The following is a 22,651-nucleotide window of genomic DNA, read 5'->3' on the forward strand; positions in this document are numbered from 1 at the left end:
TTTTTGCCCCTGTTCCCAGAGAGCTTTTTTCCTAATAAATTCCTATGCAGATGCAAGCGTTGTGATCTTCCACTAGTGCGGCTCTGTACTGGAGCACTGATGTGCTGGGGCTGTGCTGCTGCGGGGTTCTGGGAGTCAGGAGGGGGGGGGTAGGAAATGGAACATATTCTCCAAGAGGTGAAAGGCTACATTTTTATTGTGGATCACAATGAATAGACAAGGATCGTGTACACTAGTACAACACATTTTGTTAGGTTTTAGGTCCACAAAGGGGAGACCAAATATATTCATAACAGTGGTGCATACCATTTCTATTTGTTTATACTGCCTCATAATTAAGATTTGAGCAGATTTCATCTTCACTACTTAAAAATGAGAAGTTCCATTTATGTGCATTCTGTGTCTTGATGGGTCCACATGAACATTGAAGTGTTGTCAGTGTAGGTTATTTTATACTGAAATTCAATTTGAAGGTTACAGGGTGACCGGATGTGGCTGAAGCAGCTGTGAAGCTGATGAGCTCTGTTAGCTTCACTGGATGGATCACCATGACAACATTCCAACAAGACCCCAACGATGTGTGTATTTTATACAGCGTCAATATTTTTCACCATTATACATACATACATACATAAACTATGTATTACAGTCAGATAATGCAAATTTAAATAAAGGGCCATTTAAATAGCAATATAATTCCAGTGTAAAACATTACACAGACTTTGATTGACAGTTACATGAATTCATCTGATGCCAATACTCATGTTAGAATATTGACACATCTACCACAAAGAGATGAGCAGGCCATGTGTATGAAGCACTTTGTCAAATCCTGACAAAATTAAAGTAGAAACCATGCAAAATGGCTTTCATTAAAAAACAAAAAAAAAGACTGAAAGGTAATAGTCTGGTGTAAGTAAAACCGGAAAGCTCAGACCTCCAGGTAGCACTTTTTGGTGCCCGTTAATCTGCAGTTTTTGTACCATTTTTTTTTTTTAACCATCACACCACTCTGGTTCATCCAGGTGGCATCAGTGAATCAGTTTAGCCAACTCAGCTCACATCGTGGTGTACCTGAATGTAGCCTCTGCAGTTCATGTAAACATATTTGGCTTCAAGTTAAGACTAAAGACACGAGCTCCACACGTTTGTGCGGCCGTCTGTAAGGCTCTGGGTGAAGCTTGGGCCGTTGTGAGGCCTGGAGCTGCCTTGGTTCAAACTAGCGGGCTCCTAGCATCAGCCACTGTAGGGAAGCTACCAAGACAACCACAATACGTGGGTGCAGCTAATCCCTTTCAGGTAAACACGTAAACTAATAGTCCAAAAAGCTAGTATCGCAAAAACCTCATCTATACAGACAGAAATTATTTTTCTTCCACAAAGGTAAATGTGTATGTAGGCAGTGCACCCCCCATTATTTTAAACTGTATCTAAAATTGATTGCTAATTTCAACATTGTCCATTTACTTGGAAGAAGCTGGGTCGAGGTGTTTGAGTACTCCTCCCACCAGGTGGAGGCTTCCGGTGATGAGGACATGGATCTCGGCCGCATCGCAGAGCGGAGCAGCTTTGGCCATGATGCTGGGTTTAACTGGTAAGACTGTCTTTGCTGGGTCTGCCAGCACTGAATCCCTGCCCTGGGTGATCCACTGGAGGGCGCTGAGGATGCAGGGGAAGACCAGGGTGTCTGTTTTCTTTTCAGGGACCAGGGGGAGGCTGTCCTCAATGAGCAGCTGTGTACCTGTGTTATCCCCCAGGCTGTTGTGGAGACGCCAGCTCCTCTCGTTGTCCAAGCAGCGAGTCAACATGTTCTCCACCGAGACATTGAAGTTCTGCTGGTCTGAGAGGTGTGGGAATGACAGGATGATGATGGTTAATAGTTAATGGTTTGTTTGTTTATTTTGTAACACAAACCACTTCTTTTACAGAGCCACACTTTTGAAATAGGCATTTCTCTGCTTGACTGTGCTCTATCTGCTGTGTTGGTTAAATCATTTAGTCTAATTGTGTGCTGTTCTTGTGGTGTTAGTATGGTTAACCATTGGTATTAGCAAATTGTGCTGTAAGGTAACTACAGTTAGTCTATTGTTATATTCTTGGTATATACATTATATACTGCCTGGGTCGAGAGTCTGTGCAAGCTAGGGTTAACTACACCTAGGGTTGTGGTGAACTAATCTGAAACCAGCGTAGGGTTAAGAGACCTCATTCTTAAAACCTCTTCCCTGATCTGTGTAAGTGTTGTTTGTTGAGCTGTCAGTGGAAACAAGTTGCTATTGCCAGGCCATCACCACCAGGGTCACTGTACTGCTATTTAACAGTTAGCACTTCTGTAGCCAATTGAGCAATCAGCACTTGTGTTAAAAAGGCACTCCTTGTTTGAAGCGGCAGATTCAGCAGCATCATCATCATACAAAAGACAAAGCAGTCTTTCGCAGGAGTGCTTCGTGGGAGGACCACAGACTATATGAAGATGGACAATGTGTCTCCACTTCTTCCCACTGTACTAAATAAAGCCAAAATATCCCAGATATGGGAGCTGCCGTCTTGAGCTGGGGACGTCATTTGGAGCCAGAGTCTGCGCAGTAGTGATCGAGGTTGGAGCTGCGGTATTGAGGTCCCGCCCACACACCCGGTTGAGTCAATCATGAGCAGGGCTCAGCTGTCAATCATGACGTGAAACCACCTTTTTTAAAGCAACAAATAACTAATTAAAACCAAACTTATCAGAAAAACAAAGACTTGAACATACATCAGCGTGACATTGTGAGGGCTAAGCATCTTTTTGTTTAGTCTATATACGTGCTTTTTCCTTATATGACATGCGTATACTTTACATTCCTGAACACCCCTCTTCTCATAGATACTATAGACCACGCACCTGCTCACAACATGACTGTAACCTCTCTAATCTTATCTACCCCACCTGCTCCAGACACACACACACACACACACCTTGTCACAGGGGGCCTGTGGAACTGCCAGTCAGCTTCCCACAAGAGAGTTAATCTCTGGCTACACCTCCTTGTAATCTCTGGACTTCCCTGCTCTCACTGAGACTTGGATCACACCTGAGAACACTTCGACCCCTTCAGCCCTCTCCTCAACCAGCTCCTTGTGGCACTGGTTTGCTAATCTCCCCCAATGGAGAGTTTCTCTCTACCTGCTTCCACACTTCACTCCTTGCAAATTTCATGCTGTGACTGTTACTTATCCTCGTTGTGCTCTACCACCCAACAGGTCCTCTTAGGGAATTCTCCCCCACAAAGCTGGTAACCAACTCTACCTTATATTAACCAGGAACTGCTCTACCACTGACCTCTCTAACTCCTCTTCATGTCTCTGACCACTTCTTCATCTCCTACTCTTTCCCCCTCTCTCTCAAACCTCTCTATTCTACATATAGTGGTGTACAAAAGTGTTTGCCCCCTTCCTGATTTCTTTTTTTTTGTATCTTTGTCACACTTGAAAATGCAGTTTTTAAATGAAGGTTGTTATTATTAAGGGAAAACAAAATCCAAACCTACATGGCCCTGTGTGAACAAGTGATTGCCCCCTAAACCTAATAACTGGTTGGGCCACCCCTATCGCATTTGCGATAACTTGCAATGAGTCTTTTACAGCGCTGTGGAGGAATTTTGGCCCACTCATCTTTGCAGAATTGTTGTAATTCAGCCACATTGGAGGGTTTTCGGGCATCAACTGCCTTTTTAAGGTCATGCCACAGCATCTCAATAGGATTCAGATCAGGACTTTGACTAGGCCACTTCAAAGTCTTCATTTTGTTCTTCTTCAGCCATTCAGAGGTGGACTTGCTGGTGTGTTTTGGATCATTGTCCTGCTGCAGAACCCAAGTTCGCTTCAGCTTGAGGTCACGAACAGATGGCCGGACATTCTCCTTCAGGAGTTTTTGTTAGACAGCAGAATTCATGGTTCCATTTATCACAGCAACTCTTCCAGGTCCTGAAGCAGCAAAACAGCCCCAGACCATCACACTACCACCACCACATTTTACTGTTGGTATGATGTTCTTTTTCTGAAATGCGCCAGATGTAACACACCTTCCAAAAAGTTCAACTTTTGTCTTGTCAGTCCACAGTGTATTTCCCCAAAAGTCTTGGGGATCATCAAGATGTTTTCTGGCAAAAATGAGACGAGCCTTAATGGGAGCAATCACTTTTTCCACACAGGGCCATGTAGGTTTGGATTTTGTTTTCCCTTAATTATAACAACCTTCATTTAAAAACTGCATTTTATGTTTACTTGTGTTATCTTTGACTAATATTTAAATTTGTTTGTTGATCTGAAATATTTAAGTGTGACAAACATGCAAAAAAATAAGAAATCAGGAAGGGGGCAAACAGTTTTGCACACCACTGTATACTGTCCCTATACGCCACAACCTTTGTTCCCGGTCTCATCTGTCGTATCAGCTCTCCCCTCACCTGACTCCTTCTCACTCATGGCTCCCGACTCTGCCACACTCTCCTCTCTACTTGATAGATGACATACATAAGTTTCCCCACCCACCTGCTGACACCACCTGTCCTATATCCACCTCTTCATCTCCTATTCTAACTTCCTTTTCACCCCTCTGTCCCAATGGGGTACTATCCCTGGGTACCTCCCACCGCCCAACCACCTGCCCTCTTGACACTATCCTCTCTCACCGTCACAAAGGAACTCCACACTACTAGAGCAGTCTCCCTCCCCTCTGTTGTCAGCAGCGTTCAAAACAGTGAACCACCAGATCCTCAGCACTCTCCCTATTCACATCCTACCTCAACCTTACAGGGTAATTTGGAGAGAATCTGTGTCTGAACCTTGAAGCCTCACTACTGGGGTCTCTCAGGGTTCTGTTCTGGGTCCCCTCCTCTTTTCTCTTTACACCAAGTCACTTGGCTGTGATTCACTCGCATGACTTTTCCTACCACAGCTTTGCAGATGACAATCAACTAATTGGATGAGTCTTTTCCCCGGTCTGAAACCCAGGTGACAGCACGAATCAATGCTCACCACCTGATGCTCAACATTGACAAGACTGAGCTGCTCTTTCCGGGAAAGGCATCTCCCGGCCATGACCTCTTCATTATCACTGAGAATTCTGTGGTTTCTCATCCTGGAGGCGACGGAAGTGCTAGACTACTGCAACTGTCGCACTATTCCTTTAAATGAACCACTGGAGGTCTACAGGTAGGAAATCAATCTCGAAACTATACAATGCTTTGGAAAATTAGCAGTCATGAAAACTACACATGACTTGTAGTTAATAAGCTAAAAACTGGAGTTTGCATGTGTGTGGCTCCAGGTGCTCTAGTTTCCTCCCACAGTCCAAAGACATGCAGGTTAGGTTAACTGGTGGCTCTAAATTGCCTGTAGGTGTGAATGTGAGCGTGAATGGTTGTCTGTCTATACGTGTCAGCACTCTGACTGGCGACCTGTCCAGGGTGTACCCCGCCTTTCGCCCAATGTCAGCTAGGATTGGCACCAGTCCCCCACAACCCTCTCAAAAGGATAAGTATATAGGTATAGCTAATGGATGGATGGGTTAAAAAAACACTGGTATGATCCTTTAATCCTTTTAGGTAGAATGTTAGGTGCCAACAGCCAAAAGCAACAGGCTCAATGATCTCACCTGCATTGCAAGAAGCGATGGCTTCAGTGATGTTTGGGCAGAACACAGCAAAGTCAAATTGATATGGCTGATAAGAAACAAGAAAAAGAAAGACATAAATATCTGACATTTATTAGTCAGCTGAATAGTGTTGTTGCCAAATCAGACCTTCTGGTGGGATCTATCAGTAGGTTTGTGGTATTCTGTGGTGTCAGTACTGATATTGACTTTATGTAGCTTGCTTCAGCCAGGGAGAGATGTTGACAGAGCAAAACAATCCGATTTTCTGGGTTTAATCTCCAAACCAGGTTAAACAGGGATGTTTCTACATTGATTATAGCCAATTTAATATGAATATGGCTTTCTTCTTACTTCTTATTCATACATTAAGTTTTAGTGTTGAATCTGCAGAGCCTCATATACCATGGCTCAAAACTTACACTAAAGAACGCTCTAAAGAGCCAACTTAGCAAATAACTTATTTACCTACTGAGTGTGAAGAGTAAGACACATTTATCAAGCAACTTACTTCTACTTATAGCAAAGTGTAAGAACAACATTGAAGATCAGCTCTCAAGTGATCACATGATTAATCCCATGTCTGCTCTGAGCAGGAAGAGCCAATCAGAGACAAGTATTTGCCCTACATCTGCTCCATTTTTTAACAATCCTTACATGTTGTTCATTCATGTAATTTTTTTTAATGTTAATTTTATTTGTGTGAAATCCTTATCAGTTATCCCAGTAGCAGTAGTAGTTAACATGCGAAATAAACAACAATCGAACATAGAAAATCGAAAATTGGCTAAAATGGAAAAAGAAAACCAAGCTATAGTTTCCACATTTTCACACACACTACAATACCCATAACAACAATGTGCTTAATAGCTGTGAAGACAATGACCTTGTTCTCTGTATTGCTGAAAGCAGTTGTACTCACCACCAGTAGTTTAAGCATGGCTGCTGAGTCTCTCTCTCCTGTGGCATTGAACAGCAAAACTCTGGCCACAGGTCCACTACAACACAAACATATCAAGGTTTTACATCAGCATCGTTTAGCTCTTTGAGAAAATGTCTGAAGGGTTTGTTTAGTAAAAGCAGAGACCAGGGGCCTGTACTACGAAGCAAGTTCAATACACCCCGGATCTCTTTCTGTTATCTGGCTTCACTAACCCTAACAACCGCAGTCAGGATAAGTGGTCACATGATGCTGGTTATCAACTTGGTAAGTCAACCCAGATTTTCCCAATCTAGCCATGAGTATGTTCACATAAAAAGGGGCTGTGTTTGCAGCATATGACCAATCACAAACATGGACAAGTCTACTGGCAGCAGAGCAGCATATTTTACAAATGAAGAGCAAACTATAATATTTGAGGAATATGAAGAAGTTAAACACATAATCAAGCAAATGCAGGCAGGACAGCTGGCAAAACATCACCGACTGTGAATGTGTAAATTAATTAATAGGCTTAAAATGTCACTGCCCCATCATTAGGGCATGTGACTATAATTACATTTCTAATAATAATAAAGTTTATTTGTATAGCACTTATCAAAACCAGCATTACAAAGTGCTTTACATATAGATCAACAACAATAAAATACAGTGATGTTTGAATGAACAGGCAGGCATAGGGGATAAAAGAACACAATGGACGATTAAAAACCATAAATAAAAACACCAAGGATAAAATGTAAAGACAATGGCTGAATTAAAACTCAAAATAGAGCAGTGCAAGACTTAAGTGCAGCATCAAGAATAAAGTATAATGCAACTCAATACTAAGAATTAAGTATTAAGCAGAATTAAGAATAAAATTGTAAGAAAAACAAAATATAGGAAGGTATGAATATTTGTGTATTCCATTAAATTAATGTGTTGCTTAGATGTATTCTTATATGATCATTTCATCCTTATTCTTCGAGCTTCAAACCGAGCGGTGTGAAACAGACTTGGAAGCAAATAAAAGATAAATATAAAAACATAATTCAAAGCGGTAAGTAGGCTTACTTTCATAACTTATAGTACAAGTACAAGGCTTAAGTGCTTCAGTCAGTCTCTGTTGTAGGATATCTGTAAAGCACAGGGGTTTCGTTGGTCTCTGAACACTCTTGCCCTCCTAAGAGACCCTCTCACGATCCGCACACCAAGCTTTTATTTTTTTAAATTCTTTTTTATTCCGCGCACAGAGCAGAAACAACTAGGTGGTCTGATTTCCACTTCACCGGGCTCATGTAACATCTTAAAACCAATATGGATGATCGGCCAGCGGGACTACAGCTTCATGTAAAAACATTTTACATGTTGTGCTCAGCTGACATTTAAACCGTGGTTCTGTTGGAGGGAAGGATGCCACTCCTTAAAACAAGTATGTTTGGAGTGCTTCACCTAGCTGTTTGCTTCATTAGTTTGGTTCATTTTGGCAGGTGAGAGCACTGACATTTGAATGATATCTATTCCATGAACAGTACACAGTCTATACTGCTGGTAATAGGTGTGTGTCAGAGAGAGTGACGAAGCAGCAATCACCTGAGTCACTTGCAATGTGTGATACCAAGTATATTCTGTTTGATGTGATACATACTGGACTGAGAACACTGCATTGGCCAGTATGAGCTGTGACCTGGATGTCACCAGGTCAATAAAAAGATCAGCAAAAAGTTCGGTGATCATTTGTTCTGTCTCTTTCTCCTGGAATCCATCACTGCAGCAGACAGTTATGGCTGTCTCCCTCTCAGTGTGGCCTGCTCACAGCAGATACCCACCTGAACTCTCTCCTCCTGGCTTCGCCATGTAATCTGCTCGGAGCAGAAGCAAAGTCTCCTGATCTACCAAAGCGCTGCAAAGGCCTCTTAGATCTCTGTCAAAGTTTAGTGCAAACAGTTGCCACACACAAAGCCTGCCAGCTAACTTCACATGCTAACAGGAGCACGAAGCAAGTTACCGCCGAGCTGTTAACTCTCTAAAGAAAACCACAGGCGGAGCGACCGGCTTCCTCCGATCTCTACAAGCGGACACTGCACAGCAAAAGACGCTTCCACAGCGGAACCACAATTCTTCCCAGCTTGGCTCATCTACAACAGACTGACTACCAGCTAACAGTAGCACCAAAGCAACCTCTCTTTCCTTCCCATGGACAGGTAACGTAACTGGGCATCACATAGTAACGGTGTACTCGGCTAAGCAAAGGACCGTTTAACTTTTTTACATGTGACGTTACTGATGTGTTTTCATTGAGGTTTATTGTTGTGATCTTCTCTATGGTTAACGTGAGGTTATTACTGTAACCGTAGTTCTCAGCCACCGCTAAGTTGACACATACTGTGTTCTGTAGTTTAGTGTATTTAGAGTTAGTATTCATAGTGTGTTTTTGCTCTGTTTATCTTTTAATAAATGCTTGTGTATAATTATGGTGGCTTCTTTAATGTCGCACAACAGTGAGTAATTTGCCAACCTCTTCTATGTTGAACTCCAAATCCTTCAGCCTACTAGCTATTGGTGATAATTTTGGTTATAGTTATTAATTTAATTATTAATCTGAGTTCCAAATAGATAGTTTAGTGTATTTTATGAGACTCAATTAATTAATTGGCTATCATTTCTCTTCTTTAAGAAGAGTGGTGCCCCCGAGGACTTTATTAAAGTTATTTATGATTATCTTTGATAATTCTGATAACCACAATTAACTGATCGCACCTACACATCAGTATGGCAGGTTTATCAACAACATTTACTACTTCTACTTGTATACAGTATATATTATAATGCAGACATGGTAAAATTGTATTCACAGTGTGACATGTAAACCTATACTAACAAAATACAAAAAGATTATTATGGTATGAAAAACAAGAAAAAGTAGATGTAACTGCAACTTAACGGTTCAGTACTATGAGCACCTCCTGTAATAACTGTGTGTAAAGTGACATTCTATTAGTAGTGAATAGTATGCAGTTTCAGAGACTTACAAACAGTGTTACATCAAGTTGTTTGATGATTGTTGCAGGTACAACAACCCACACTGAATGTCACTGTCATGATTTTGGGTTTGTGTTAATCATTTCCTGTTTTATTTTGTAACACTCACCTGTCCTCATGTGATTTTACCTGGACCAGCCACCTTCAGTTGTTTTGTGTTGCCTCTATCAGATTTGTCTGCCATGCATGGACTACCCTTTGTTCTCTGCCTGCCTCATCACCACACTGTAAAGCTGCCAGTTTTGACTCATTAAATATCATTGAACTGCACCTTCTGCCTACTTTGTCTGCATTTGGGTTTTTTCCCTGTTGCCTGGCATTTTTGCCTTAACAGTCATGTCATTGGGGAGTGACCTTCACCTTGCATTCCTTTCATGTTGGGCTGCAGTCTTTCTGAACCAGTGTACACAGGCCTGCATACTGCGCATGGTGTGAGCTCCATCCAAGAAGTATGTGACTGCTCCGTGTTTCAGAGTCTGATTCCTTCCGGGCCACTCTGTGTCTGCCAGCCCTGAGACCAAACACACAGGGCTGTCTAATTAATTTGGTAAACAGAAATGAGACATGACATTTCTACATAATTAAGATGTCAGCTGCACGTCTTCTTTAAGAGGGATGTGCTTCAAGTCTAACAAATGCTTTACTTGTTTGCTGTCACAGCTGCTAATGTTGCAGAAGAAATGTGCTTCATTGACTGTCACTATTCAGTCCCAACTCTTTATTTAACTGTCACATGTCAATGTGTTGAATTAACTCAGTCAGAGATCCAAAACATAAGAATGAATGAAAGGAATGATCTTTGTCCTAATTTGGCTCTTAACAGTGAGTGACTGATCTTCAGGACTCACCTTTCACCATGATGGGGCTGGGCTTGAAAGAAGTGGCCTGACGTACACTTGTGTTCTCAACACTGGTGGAGGGAAAGCTTTTATCTGTTGAGAGAGGACAGGTTGTTGTGAAAACAGACAGCCTCAAGCCCTTTTCAGACATGGAATACACAATCCCCCCCATATTCAGACATGACATTTACGGAAAGGGCCACAATGCTCGCACAATATTTAGCACAGGGTTAATTGTGGTTGTACAAGGTTTTTTTTTTTTTTTGGCCCTGCACCGAGAGGGAGAATCATTTTTACAGGCTGAGCTGACATAAGAAGACTCTCAACAACTTAAAATTGGCTCATTAACAATGTTGTGCAGTTTATCAAACTTATTTTTATTTTCTTTGTGCCTAAGAGATGATAATTGAGCAATACATGTATTATTAATTAGTGTGAGTGTTTCTAAGAAGGTGGAACAAGACATGCATTTCATCTGTGTATTTCACCATGCTGCTGTGGTCTTTACGTCTAACCTAGCCAGATGGCTGTTGTGACTTTTACATGAAAGTGGCGTTGGCGTTTATTCTGACATGACACCAACATGTTAAATTGTTGCCAAACATGCGCAACGAGGTGTGTCCGAAAAGGGTTATAGGCTGTGCTTAGCCCAAGTTAGCACTGACCAAATAGATTTGCCCTGTCCCAACGAGAGATAGCTTCTCCCTTATGAAGCCAGTTATGATGTTTTTCTTGCCATTGATACAGTTAGCAGACCTCCCTGACCTGGTAGACATCTTTTCTGCAGCCAAGTGTGACTCAGCTGGAGGGCCAGGGAGGCATTGGAGTGCTGGTGCTGCCCTGCCAGGCCCAGGCGCAGAGGTCCACAGTCTGTCTGGTAGTCCTCCAGCTCTGGACACACCCACAGAGGACACTACAACAACACGTAGACTGTTTTACATCAAACTGAGCAGCTGGAGGAGAGATTTCAACAACAAGTGTATTTAAAACTTTACATTTCACTGAGCGATCTCTCACTGAAAACACCGTATTAGTTTGAATGGTCCCTTACTCGTATCTCTTTGGCCCTGTCCCTGAGCACAACCATCGCATCTTCTGGCTGTTTCACTGTGAAGGCAGGAACCCCTGGCTGAAAACACATGCACATGATCAACAGCCAGTGAGATGCCAGAGCAGCACAGAAGCAGAAAAATACTGTCAATGAGTAGTTTTATTTTAAAAAGGACTTCAATGTCTCTCCACAAAGTCTGAATTCAAGTATGAAGAAACCATTACTTCCAACTGACTGTTAAAAGTTTATATTATTATTTGACAAATAAACATGTAACTCACTTGCTAGCTTTTTCCAGCGCTTTCAAAAACACATCTCACGGTCTTCGTCAGTGGATGGAGTTTGCTCAGTTTTCATGGAGATGTTTTATTTGGGCGGCTTGGCTTCACTTAAAAACCTGGCTATATCAAAATCAACTCAAAAACCAAAATTGAACATTTCCATCTCCATGACAATGGAGCAAACTCCATCTGCCAAAGAAGACTGTGAGATGAAGTTGAAAGTGGCCCTTGAGTAAAATGTTTCTGTTTTATTACTTGCAATATTTAGTCCAATCACTGACACATTACTGATATGTACAGCCAGCACACCTTGAAGATGCCTCCTTTTTGCCAGGCGATCTTTTCAATGGTATCTCCAAGAATCTGAGTGTGGTCTATACCCAGAGAGGAGATTCCACACACCCACGGCCTCCTGTTGACACAGAGCCACAGAGGGGAAAAACACTGGTAAAATTCTATTACAACACTAATAAAGTTGTGAACAAAACTTTATGGTGACAGCATATCATGCTAAGCAATAGTACACTTCAATGTGTAACTGGCAAGGTCCTCAGTATTATCATCTATCAGCCTCATAATTTGGTGCTAAGCACACATTACTGCAACTAACTGCCTTTAATCTGAATTTAGATTAAATTCTGACAAGTCAAATAATTTCATGCTAGTGAATGATGCTTACATACTGTATAACAAATGAACAAGTGGACACAGAAACAAATTCATTCAAAAATGATTCAATCAACATAAAAAATATAAAACTATATCATTCATTTCATTGAAAGTAAGCCGATTCCTTAGTCAGTTCAGTGTTTTTGAGGCGATCTGTCATCACAAAATGTGTCAGGACCATGGACAGCATCACCGGACAGAGTGTGGAGAGAGCGAAAGAAAAAGAGGCAATCGCTGCCTCTCACTATTATCAAATACGAACTATAAATATAACTCATGTCTCCCACAGTTTCAGTTTTTCCTTGGAACCAGTCACTTGGTCTCCCAATTTGAAGACAGTGGCCATTTTCCCCTGTTGTGGCTAATATATTGGACAGGTTGGCCACCCACTAGGTGTCTGTAAAGAGCTGCCAGGAGAGATTACTTTTGTGTCCGCAACAGGTCAAATACCCGAGCCGGCACCTTCCCTCTTGAGAGCCATCTGACTTTGGTTTGCAACAGAAGCTGTTTGGGACCAGCATCCATGTTCTCAGAGTTCTTCAAACAGGCGTGCGTTGAGAGCTGTGTATAACGCAGTGAGTGAAGTCACACTCCGGGGCAACCCGTCGAACCTGGGCAGGGAAGCGGGACAGCCGTCCTGTCAGGGCATACGTTGCCTCTCATATAATCATTCAAAGCCTTGAAAATCTTGGCTCCTGTTGTGTGAGTTGGCAATGACAATGCACATAAACAGAGCTTCGTGAAACTCATCTTGGAAAATATATTGCACGTAGACGAGCAGTCTAGCTTTATTGTCCATGTCTGTCGATTCATCGACTTGCAGTACATACCAAGTGCAATCCCTCAATCTTTGAAACAGCTGCTGCTCCACATCTAAGAAACTTTACTGACTGCTGCCTCTCCTAGCAACTCCCGGCTGATGTCTCTGGTTGCAGGTAGGACTAATTCCCACAGATGGTAAAGGGCTTTTTGGCTTTAGCTATGTAGTTAGCCACAAGGAAAGATGCATGTGAAGCTGCTATGTTCGATTTAGAGGAGGTTTTCAACACTTGCTGTTGACCAGCTTTGTTTGGACTGGGAATGTGCGGGTCGCCTGTTGCCACAAATCCGTATTTAACGTAGGAGTCAATATATTTGATTGAAAGATAACTTTTTTCTTTTAGCTGATGGGTCATCTCTCTCACCCTGTGCATCACTCGTCCCCTGCTCCGTGTTGACATCTTTGTCTCTACCTGTGATGAAAAAACTGTTCAGGGAGGTCTGCTTTTTAGCCATGACGCTAGCTAACAACAAGATCAGCAACAACAACAGCATACTGTCACCTGCAATTTTTTTTTTTTTTCTATTTGGAAGCTGCTAAATCAATCAAAATAGATACTACAGGTACGTCACAAGGCGGCGAGGGTGGGGGTGTGGTGGGAACTGTCAGGAGATGTCACTTTTTGTCAGGTAACATCTTTGCATCCCGGTAGTCAACACTGCAAAGACGGGTAACGTCATTGAAAAACACCATTGTACTTCACTCCAGCAAGGTGAGAAGTTAAACCACTGGAGGTCAGACTTCCAGGGGCTGTTAAGTTACTCTTTAAAGCATTGCTTACTTTCAGACAAAGGATTTTGCTATTAGACCACAATATTTTCAACAGCAAATGGAAAGTAACAGTACTTAAGTGTTCTCAGCTCTCTAATATAAAGTTTGATTGAATTGCTGATCAAGCACCTTTTAATTGTGATAGTACAGCAGTCCTTTATTGAGTCCAAAACCATATCATCAAATATATTACAGCTGTTTGTGTGTGTCTGTGTATCAAAATGACATGTCAGTCACACACAACCAAAGCTAAAGCTTCATTCTGTAATATGCAACATATTAATGCTGCTCTTTTACAGACAATCTTTGTTCACGAGTGTCTGATCTGGAGTCTGTTCTGAAACTTAAGTCACTTAAGGACAAATTTATCAAGTCTGAATAAAATTTGTGATAAAGAACGTAAAGATCATCAAATACTAGTTCACTATGTCCAGCCTGAAAGAGGTGAGTCAGTTACCATTGACAGCAGCCTGATTAATAGTCTTACCTTATAATGTTGGTGCAGTCATATGCTCCGCCAATCCCAACTTCAATTACAGCTAAATCCACCTGGACAAAGAACAGAGTTGTTTAGATTTGAGGCAAGATGGTACTTTCAGTAATAAAACCGTGTGCCCTGCTAGCGGGCTGGAGGATGGTGACGCGAGTCGATCAGTCTGTTGCACACAAGTGCAAAGAAACGGAATCTTCTATAGGCCAGCAAACAGCATCAGATTCAAATCTAATGGCTGGACCTAAGCCGCGTATGCCCAGCTGTGTTTCACGCCAGTACCAAATGATGACTCTATAATTTGTATAATTCCCAAACAAACATTGGGTTCCTATTTGCTAGCTGCTGGTGAAGGCAGCACAGGCCTGCTAGCGTACCTTCTCCTGAAGAAACACATGGAAGGCCAAGATGGTGAGGAAACGGAAGTATGCCGGCATCGTCCCTCCATGGGAATCCTGAAGAGGTCAAAGGAAAAAATGACTGCATCACCTTGTTTGCAAAGTTTCTATGCAATAATATACACCAGTTCATGCAAAAGCTTACATGATGGGGTTTTCCAAATCCTAATCTCAGCACTCTTGCTCCCTGTAAACTGCTGTATCAGTAGGCAAACAGTACATTAAAGCCCCTATGTGTAGAATATTTCTGATCTTTCACATGATCCTGTCAGAATACGTTTGTTTGTAAGAAAAAAAAAAAAAAAAAAGACAATCCTGGTGTTTTCTTATAGCACCACTGCGTCAAAATCAGACATTTTCTTATTCTACACATAGCGGCTTAAAAGCTACACTAATGACTATATTTATATAAACAATAGGTCGAATGACTGTGTGTAATGTGATGCTTGTAGCGACAAACCCACAGAGAATTACCATCCGACTCCACAGTGGTTTACTGTTTGGCTCTCTCTCAGCACTCTCTACCTTGTTTTGTTTCTAGCCACATCTGTTTTTAGTGAGAAAGCTCTGATAAACCCACTGTGAACCAGCTGTCCAGCACCAAACGGCACACAGAACACAGTGGAGCAGCTAGCAGCTAAAGAGCCAGATATGTCCCTCAGGAGCTGCTGGAGACCAAAAACAGAGCTGACAGAGAGAATATTCAACTTACATTCATCAGTTGACACAAACACAACTCTAAATGAATGATGTTACTTTGTGCCTGATGGATGGCAACTGTGTGCCAACATATTTGCCATATCAACTTTATAGGTTGATAATGTGTCAGATGTTGAATTACACCTTTGTGCGCTGCCCCCACATGGCCAACAGAATCCTAAACATGAATATCCAATTGGATTCAGCTTCTGAACGAACAGTCCCGACATTGTAAATGCTCAAATGTCCTGTTTCGAGTTACATTAAATACAGTGATTTATCAACATTGATTGTCTCTAACTGCCATCACTTCTCTATGGCACACAGTACAAGTGCTGTACAATAACTTAACATAGATAGAATGAAATCACACAGCATGGTAGCCAGCATGAAAATACTATCCCATGCACAAATAAATAGGTAAAGGAGAAAGGGGAGGCATAAAACCATTAAGGGCACTCAAAGGCCTGAAAAAACAAGTTTAGCCTTAAAAGTCTTTACAGAGGAGGAAAACTCAATTGAAAATGGTAAACTGTTCCAAAGGTTTGGGGCGGATAATGCAAACGCACGATCGTCCTCAAAGTGTCCAAAACGTTTAAGGAGTCAAACTGCACACTGAATGCTGGTAATGTGACCAAAGTGTGCTGTCACATGAGGGTCATGCTCATCCCTACATGAGGATTCTCATTTTCTGTTTGACTCCATTACATCCTGTGACACTGATAATACATGCTGAAGTCCTACTCAGGCTGAGAATACAAACAGGACGCACAATCAGGTAAGATGCCACTGAAATCACTGAATGTAACCAAAGGTTACTTTTAGACGATTAAAAGGTTAATCCATTGAATCATTTCACTGAGTGAAGTGAATGAGTAGCCATGGTTAGTCAGTCAAGTTTCTTTCCAGCCAGGCTATTTACAATTAAAACAACATCAGTTACACTTAAAACTGAGAAGGGGCTGTGTTTTAAAACTCTACATCTCTGCCTTGTTACATGACCGACCTTAGTTTCATCCAGCCGTCCATAAACCTGCCAGAAGTATTTAGTGAAGAGCTCTTTTCCAACGGGCTGCCCGTTGATTCGAATCCTCTCCCTGACTTGGACCAAATGTGGGGAACTGAAACCAAGAAATGGAAAATGGTAAATGGACTGTACTTGTATTGCACCTTTCTAGTCTTCCGACCACTCAAAGCGCCTCATGCTACATATCACATTCACCCCATTCACACACTGATGGCAGAGGCTGCCATGCAAGGTGTGAACTGCTCGCCAGAAAGAAACAAATCATTCACACTCTGATGGCACTGCCTTCGGGAGCAATTTGGTGTAGTAATGTCCAAGTGTCCTTGCCCAAGGACACTTGGACATTACTACACTTGCAGGTGTAGGAGCATAATATGTAATAGACCTGTATCAAGCCATCAGTGACGTTATATCTCAAATGCGATGTGGCCACATTTATGATATTTTAAATGAATATAATATATGACATTTAAGCAGTACATTCCTGTGCATTAACTGGACTTACGTCCCGTTTCCAAGGAAACTTGCTCAGTCTTTCCTTCTGTGGCTGCTTGTTGTGCTCAGGCTACTCAAACTATTTCTCTATTTTTACCTGAAGTTGCTCTCTTTAATCTTTGCTGGATGATCAGACTAATCCAAATGTATTCATTATTATTAGTAATGTTGAGGGCATAAGCTTAGATTTCACTGTTGAAGTGTGCTCCCAGTACAGCTGGGTGATATGGAAAAATGAAAGCACAAAAACAAGACGACCCTCTTCCACAAGCTGTTGAAATCACAAGTTAAGATATCTACTTGATTTTTATCGCATTGGACTGAAATGTAACGAGAAGTCAAACTCCACTGTCATTTTCTGCTGATATTGTGAAGTATTTAAAAATCATTCTAGGAGAACATTTTCTTACGCGTTTTGACCCTATCAGAGTTTAAGTTGACCAATTCTGGGACGTCCTGGAGAATGAGTTTGGGATGTTCTCGGTTTGATTCCGGCGGGGAAGCTTTTCTGCATGTCATCACCCCTTCTCTCTTTGGTTTCCTGTCACTCTCTCAAATAAAGGCAAAACTATCATAAAAAAATCTTGAAGCAGTGGAAAAAGTTGTCTGGGGATTGGTCAGTTATGTTGTTAAAAACGGCAATACTACACAATTTTTCCATCCTGATTTGGCAACGATCTCTGGTTTCTACAAAACAAAAAAACATCATCCCTCTGTATAGAACAGTGTGAATTGTATTCATTCACTGCAGTTTTACCTGTAGAATCCTGTGCGGAAGCCATAACTTCTCAAAATCTGCTCAGTAAACGCACATGTTGACCCCTGAAAGACAAACAGTTAGAGGCCACCCTCCTATAGCGGTCACAATAATTTGTCTCCTTCAGTGAATGAACGGACGTTTGAAAACATGTTTACATGACCTTCTGTCACAGCTTGCGTAATGGAAGGCTACAGCTCAATAATAAAAGGACCACTCTATGATCTAAATGTAGACAAAGGGTTAGCCAGATCATTATATATCTATAATTCAAACTCTTGACTTCTATATGTGAATACATCTGTATGCGACTTGTATGGTCCAAGAATCACTGACTGAGCCTTTAAAATGCAGCATACAACACACACAAGCAGCTTGTGTGTCTAGTCAGCTCACCTTGCCCTTTGTTCCCGTCACATGAATGATATTGAGATGGTCTAGTTCCTCCACCTTTCAAACACACACACACACACACCAGATAAGACTAAAGGAAATAATTACTCTATCACGTTAGACAAGAATAACATGCTCTCTAATCCTTGAAGTCGTCACTGTTATGCTACAAACGTGCCCTGTGTTCTATGTGAGCTGATATAACTGACTCACCGTGAGGCCGGCTCGTTCCAGGAAGGCTCTCATGGCCTGGAGCTGCAGCTGAGGGTGGCTCCGCTCACGTCTTACCTGCTCCAGAGCACTGGCATTAGTCTGCAGGGTGTTCAGAGTGCAGATGGCATCCTGCGGCAAAAGCAGAGCGCGAAAGGTTTAGAAGCACAGCACGCTTCAAAAACAAACCACCATAACCTACACAGCACAAGACGGAAGCTTGAACTCACATCCTGCCTGTGACATACTGCGACGTGTAAAACACAAGTCAGCCAATGGAATTAATCAAACAGGCACCTTTTTCATTTTACATGCACATGTACAGTGAGAGCAACAAGTCCGGGTCTCTGGACTGGCTGTCGGACAGTAGCTTGTATTGGAAGTCCAGCTCTTATCCATCAGTTGATGAGATGACTACACCGACTACAGCTAACAACAAAATCCATAATGTAAAAGGAGAACCGCTCCTTAAGCTGGACCTGGAAATGTTTTGTGCTGAAATCATTTAGTCTATTGACAGAAAAATTAATCATTTCTCAAGGAACAATGCCAAACATTCACAGTTTCCAACTTCTCAAATGTGAAGGTTTTCTGCTTTCTGTTTTCTAGCATTGTCAGTTGATTGGGTTTTAGACTGTTGGTTGGACAAATCAAACAATCGGAATTTATAGTGGGCATTTTTCACTATATTCTGACATGAAAATAATAGATTAAACAATGCTGAAAATATCATTAGTTGCAGTCATGTTACTTCTCCAATATCTGCTAGCTTTTTACATATTTTTCTGAATTTGAACTAGTCTCTCCTTAACCTCTTAAACTCCACTGGGACGCCTCTGTCCTCGGCTGACATTACTGTCTTTCAGAGGCGGGCTCAGTTTTAAAGCTAGAGTGAAGGTGCTGGTATCATATGGAACTAGATAAGCTAAGGCATCCATTGGTACTAACCATGTCATGCTAGCTTGTCGGGAAGGGGGCTAAATAGGCTTCATTGTTGTGAGGGGAAAAAATGGCATGGTCCCTTGACCTCTCACCTCGGGATATCTGAAGGAAAACGGGTTCTATGGCTACCCACGAGTCTCCCCTTTACAGACATGCCCACTTTATGCTAATCCCATGCAGTTTTGTGCATGCAGTATACATTTTTGTATTTATGTATTATTTTTGCCTATTCTAAAAATGTCCCTAAACAGTATTGGCACTGTATAAATTAGGTATGACCGGAAAGCTGAGACTCGTGGATTCCATGAGTCCAATTGTATTCATGTGTGATGATGTTAGTCCCCATAGTAGCCGGCCCATTGTAGTGAGACCATTTTCTGAAACTTGACCTCACTGTATAAAATGAGTATCCTATTGTGACCTGTAGGATAATCACAGCCTCATGAAACTTCACAGCCACAAGCTAGAGACCCAGGGCATCCAGAGGATGTACGGCTCCCCTGGGTACACTGACAATGAGGGGGTTTCTGAGCAATGTCCACAACAGAAATGTAGGAACCATTTCCTTTCTAGTAGTAGGTCATATATGAAAGTGCTCACATCAAGGTCTGTGGGTTAACGTGAGTAACCGGGTCAGGATTTCTGGACAGAGACACTGCTGTTGAATTTTTCACGTGCATGAGTGCCATGTCGACCCATTAGATTAAAAAAAGGCAGACATCTCTACGGCCGATGTCTCCCAAACTCGGCAACTCACAGCAAAACAATGTAGATGGATAAACTACAGGTAAAAGATGTATTTCTGATTTTCTTTAAGCTGCAACAAGTAAAGATAAGCCAGTGTCTTTCTTGTGAGGTCTCCACAGTTTCATGTTTATACAGCACTTCAGATATAGTAGTGTGAGTTATATAAAGTTAAAACAAAAAAAAAGGTAAACACTTAAGTTTACACATGACGTGAAACTGGCCCCAGGTCAAACTCTCAAATATGCCATCAAAGACGCTTAGCCCACGTGTTAGCACACTGCTTGCACGCTGACGGTGAGCCAGTCGGTGTGGCAGTGACAGACAGTACAGCGGACGGTGGGAGCTCTGTGCACACTGGAACTTTTCATAGCACAGTCACTCAGCTAACAGCTTCATACATGGCTTATTCGCCAGCTTATGGTCACTCGGCTCCGTTGGCAACGCCAGCTAAAGTTGATGTAGGTTCGTGTGGTCCTGTCAGCCATGGTTCTATCCATCTCAAAACTGTGCAGTCACTGAGAGTTGTCATACAAACTTCCTATCTAGTACTGGTGGCTAGGTAGTTCGCTAGCAGCCGCTGCAAAGACAGGTGGAAGAGACGGTAGCACAGCTCACCTGGTACTCCATGCCTGGTATCTGAGGTGCCGTCTTGGTGCTGTAATATCTGACAGAAAGGCCCGCCAACCTGCACGCCCAGTCCTTGTTTCGGAGCCGCGCGGCGAACAAGCAACCCTGCTGCCACACGCGCGACATGCACACCATGATGGACGTCGAGCCGTCACAGGAAGCGGCAGCCAAATTTGGGAGGTTTTTTTCACAGACGTAATTACGTCGCGACACGCGCTCATTTTACAAACCAGCTTTTAAATATAAACTAAAGTATATACCCACACTGTTGTGGAGGATAAACAAGCAAAAATCACGATTTACCCACACTTTTTATTTTTGGAACAAACAGTTGCCCACATTGACACATGACACATTTACGTCAAAATAACATTTTAATATGCATTTTTGCAGGTGGTATTACTCCTCCCGGTCGCCAGGTGCCGCCAGTGTCCATTCCACTAATGTCCCATGTTGCTGCCTTCAAGCACTGCCATATTATACATCTTATGAGTACTGCCCTAATCATGAGTTTTACAAGAATGGGTAAAACGTCCATATAATTACGTATGTGCGACCCATTGACTGTCTGACTGTATAAGACCCAATAATGTAGTATTACAATCACAGGATATAATTACGGAAAAGACATCATTTTCTGTCAGCTGAGTTGTCGCTACATGGAAACTGTCAAACCCCGCCGGATGATACGACTACAACCATCACACTACCACCACCATATTTTACTGTCGGTATGATGTTCTTTTTCTGAAATGCGGTGTTACTTTTACGCCAGATATAATGGGACACACACCTTCCAAAAAGTTAAACTTTTGTCTCGTCAGTCCACAGAGTATTTTCCCAAAAGTCTTGGGGATCATCAAGATGTTTTCTGGCAAAAATGAGACAAGTCTTATGTTATGCAGTGGTTTTCGTCTTGAAACTCTGCCATGCAGACCATTTTTGCCCAGTCTCTTTCTTATGGTGGAGTCATGAACACTGACCTTAACTGAGGAAAGTGAGGCCTGCAGTTCTTTGGATGTTGTTGTGAGGTCTTTTGTGACCTGTCTTGGTGTAATTTTGGTCGGCAGGCCTGCTGAGCAAAAAGAACATTAAGGCTCGTCTCATTTTTGCTAGAAAACATCTTGATGATCCCCAAGACTTTTGGGAAAATACTCTGTGGTGTGTGTCCCATTACATCTGGCTTAAAAGTAACACTGCATTTCAGAAAAAGAACATCATACCAACAGTAAAATGTGGTGGTGGTAGTGTGATGGTCTGGGGCTGTTTTGCTGCTTCAGGACCTGGAAGACTTGCTGTGATAAATGGAACCATGAATTCTGCTGTCTACCAAAAACTCCTGAAGGAGAATGTCCGGCCATCTGTTCGTGACCTCAAGCTGAAGCGAACTTGGGTTCTGCAGCAGGACAATGATCCAAAACACACCAGCAAGTCCAACTCTGAATGGCTGAAGAAGAACAAAATGAAGACTTTGAAGTGGCCTAGTCAAAGTCCTGATCTGAATCCTATTGAGATGCTGTGGCATGACCTTAAAAAGGCAGTTCATGCTCGAAAACCCTCCAATGTGGCTGAATTACAACAATTCTGCAAAGATGAGTGGGCCAAAATTCCTCCACAGCACTGTAAAAGACTCATTGCAAGTTATCGCAAACGCTTGATTGCAGTTGTTGCTGCTAAGGGTGGAGCAACCAGTTATTAGGTTTAGGGTGCAATCACTTTTTCACACAGGGCCATGTAGGTTTGGATTTTGTTTTCCCTTAATAATAACAACCTTCATTTAAAAACTGCATTTTGTGTTTACTTGTGTTATCTTTGAAATATTTAAGTGTGACAAAGATG

At 42.1% G+C, this 22,651-nt stretch overlaps 1 protein-coding gene across 2 annotated transcripts; it reads right to left on the reverse strand.

Annotated features, from left to right (window-relative positions):
• Positions 1-178: 178 nt before the first annotated feature.
• On the reverse strand, positions 179-21,002 carry fpgs (folylpolyglutamate synthase). 2 transcript variants are annotated; one of them, XM_044173753.1, is made up of 15 exons: positions 20,801-21,000; positions 18,500-18,628; positions 18,290-18,343; positions 17,894-17,958; positions 16,621-16,735; positions 14,895-14,972; positions 14,515-14,576; positions 12,077-12,179; positions 11,487-11,564; positions 11,201-11,348; positions 10,445-10,528; positions 9,957-10,107; positions 6,555-6,630; positions 5,636-5,702; positions 179-1,840 (listed from the first exon to the last, which is right to left on the reverse strand). In XM_044173753.1, exons 1-15 carry the CDS (start codon positions 20,945-20,947, stop codon positions 1,464-1,466), a joined length of 1,734 nt encoding a protein of 577 aa, XP_044029688.1. In that variant the 5' UTR covers positions 20,948-21,000; the 3' UTR covers positions 179-1,463. The 2 variants fall into 2 exon arrangements, with proteins under 2 accessions (XP_044029688.1, XP_044029689.1); XM_044173754.1 differs by lacking the exon at positions 11,487-11,564 and having other exon boundaries at positions 20,801-21,002.
• Between the last annotated feature and the right edge of the window lie 1,649 nt (positions 21,003-22,651).

This window comes from Siniperca chuatsi, linkage group LG18, assembly GCF_020085105.1.
Source record: "Siniperca chuatsi isolate FFG_IHB_CAS linkage group LG18, ASM2008510v1, whole genome shotgun sequence".
NCBI classification, from domain to species: Eukaryota; Metazoa; Chordata; class Actinopteri; order Centrarchiformes; family Sinipercidae; genus Siniperca; species Siniperca chuatsi.

What these genes read in the sequence shown, in the direction of transcription:
- fpgs (XM_044173753.1), bottom strand. Translation starts at nt 20,947, where the DNA reads ATGGTGTGCATGTCGCGCGTGTGGCAGCAGGGTTGCTTGTTCGCCGCG. An exon ending in TACCAGGCATGGAGTACCAG is followed by an intron (nt 18,629 to 20,800) that starts GTGAGCTGTGCT and finishes CTTTTGCCGCAG; the next exon opens with GATGCCATCTGCACTCTGAA. An exon ending in GACGGCTGGATGAAACTAAG is followed by an intron (nt 14,973 to 16,620) that starts GTCGGTCATGTA and finishes TGACCTCTTCAG; the next exon opens with GATTCCCATGGAGGGACGAT.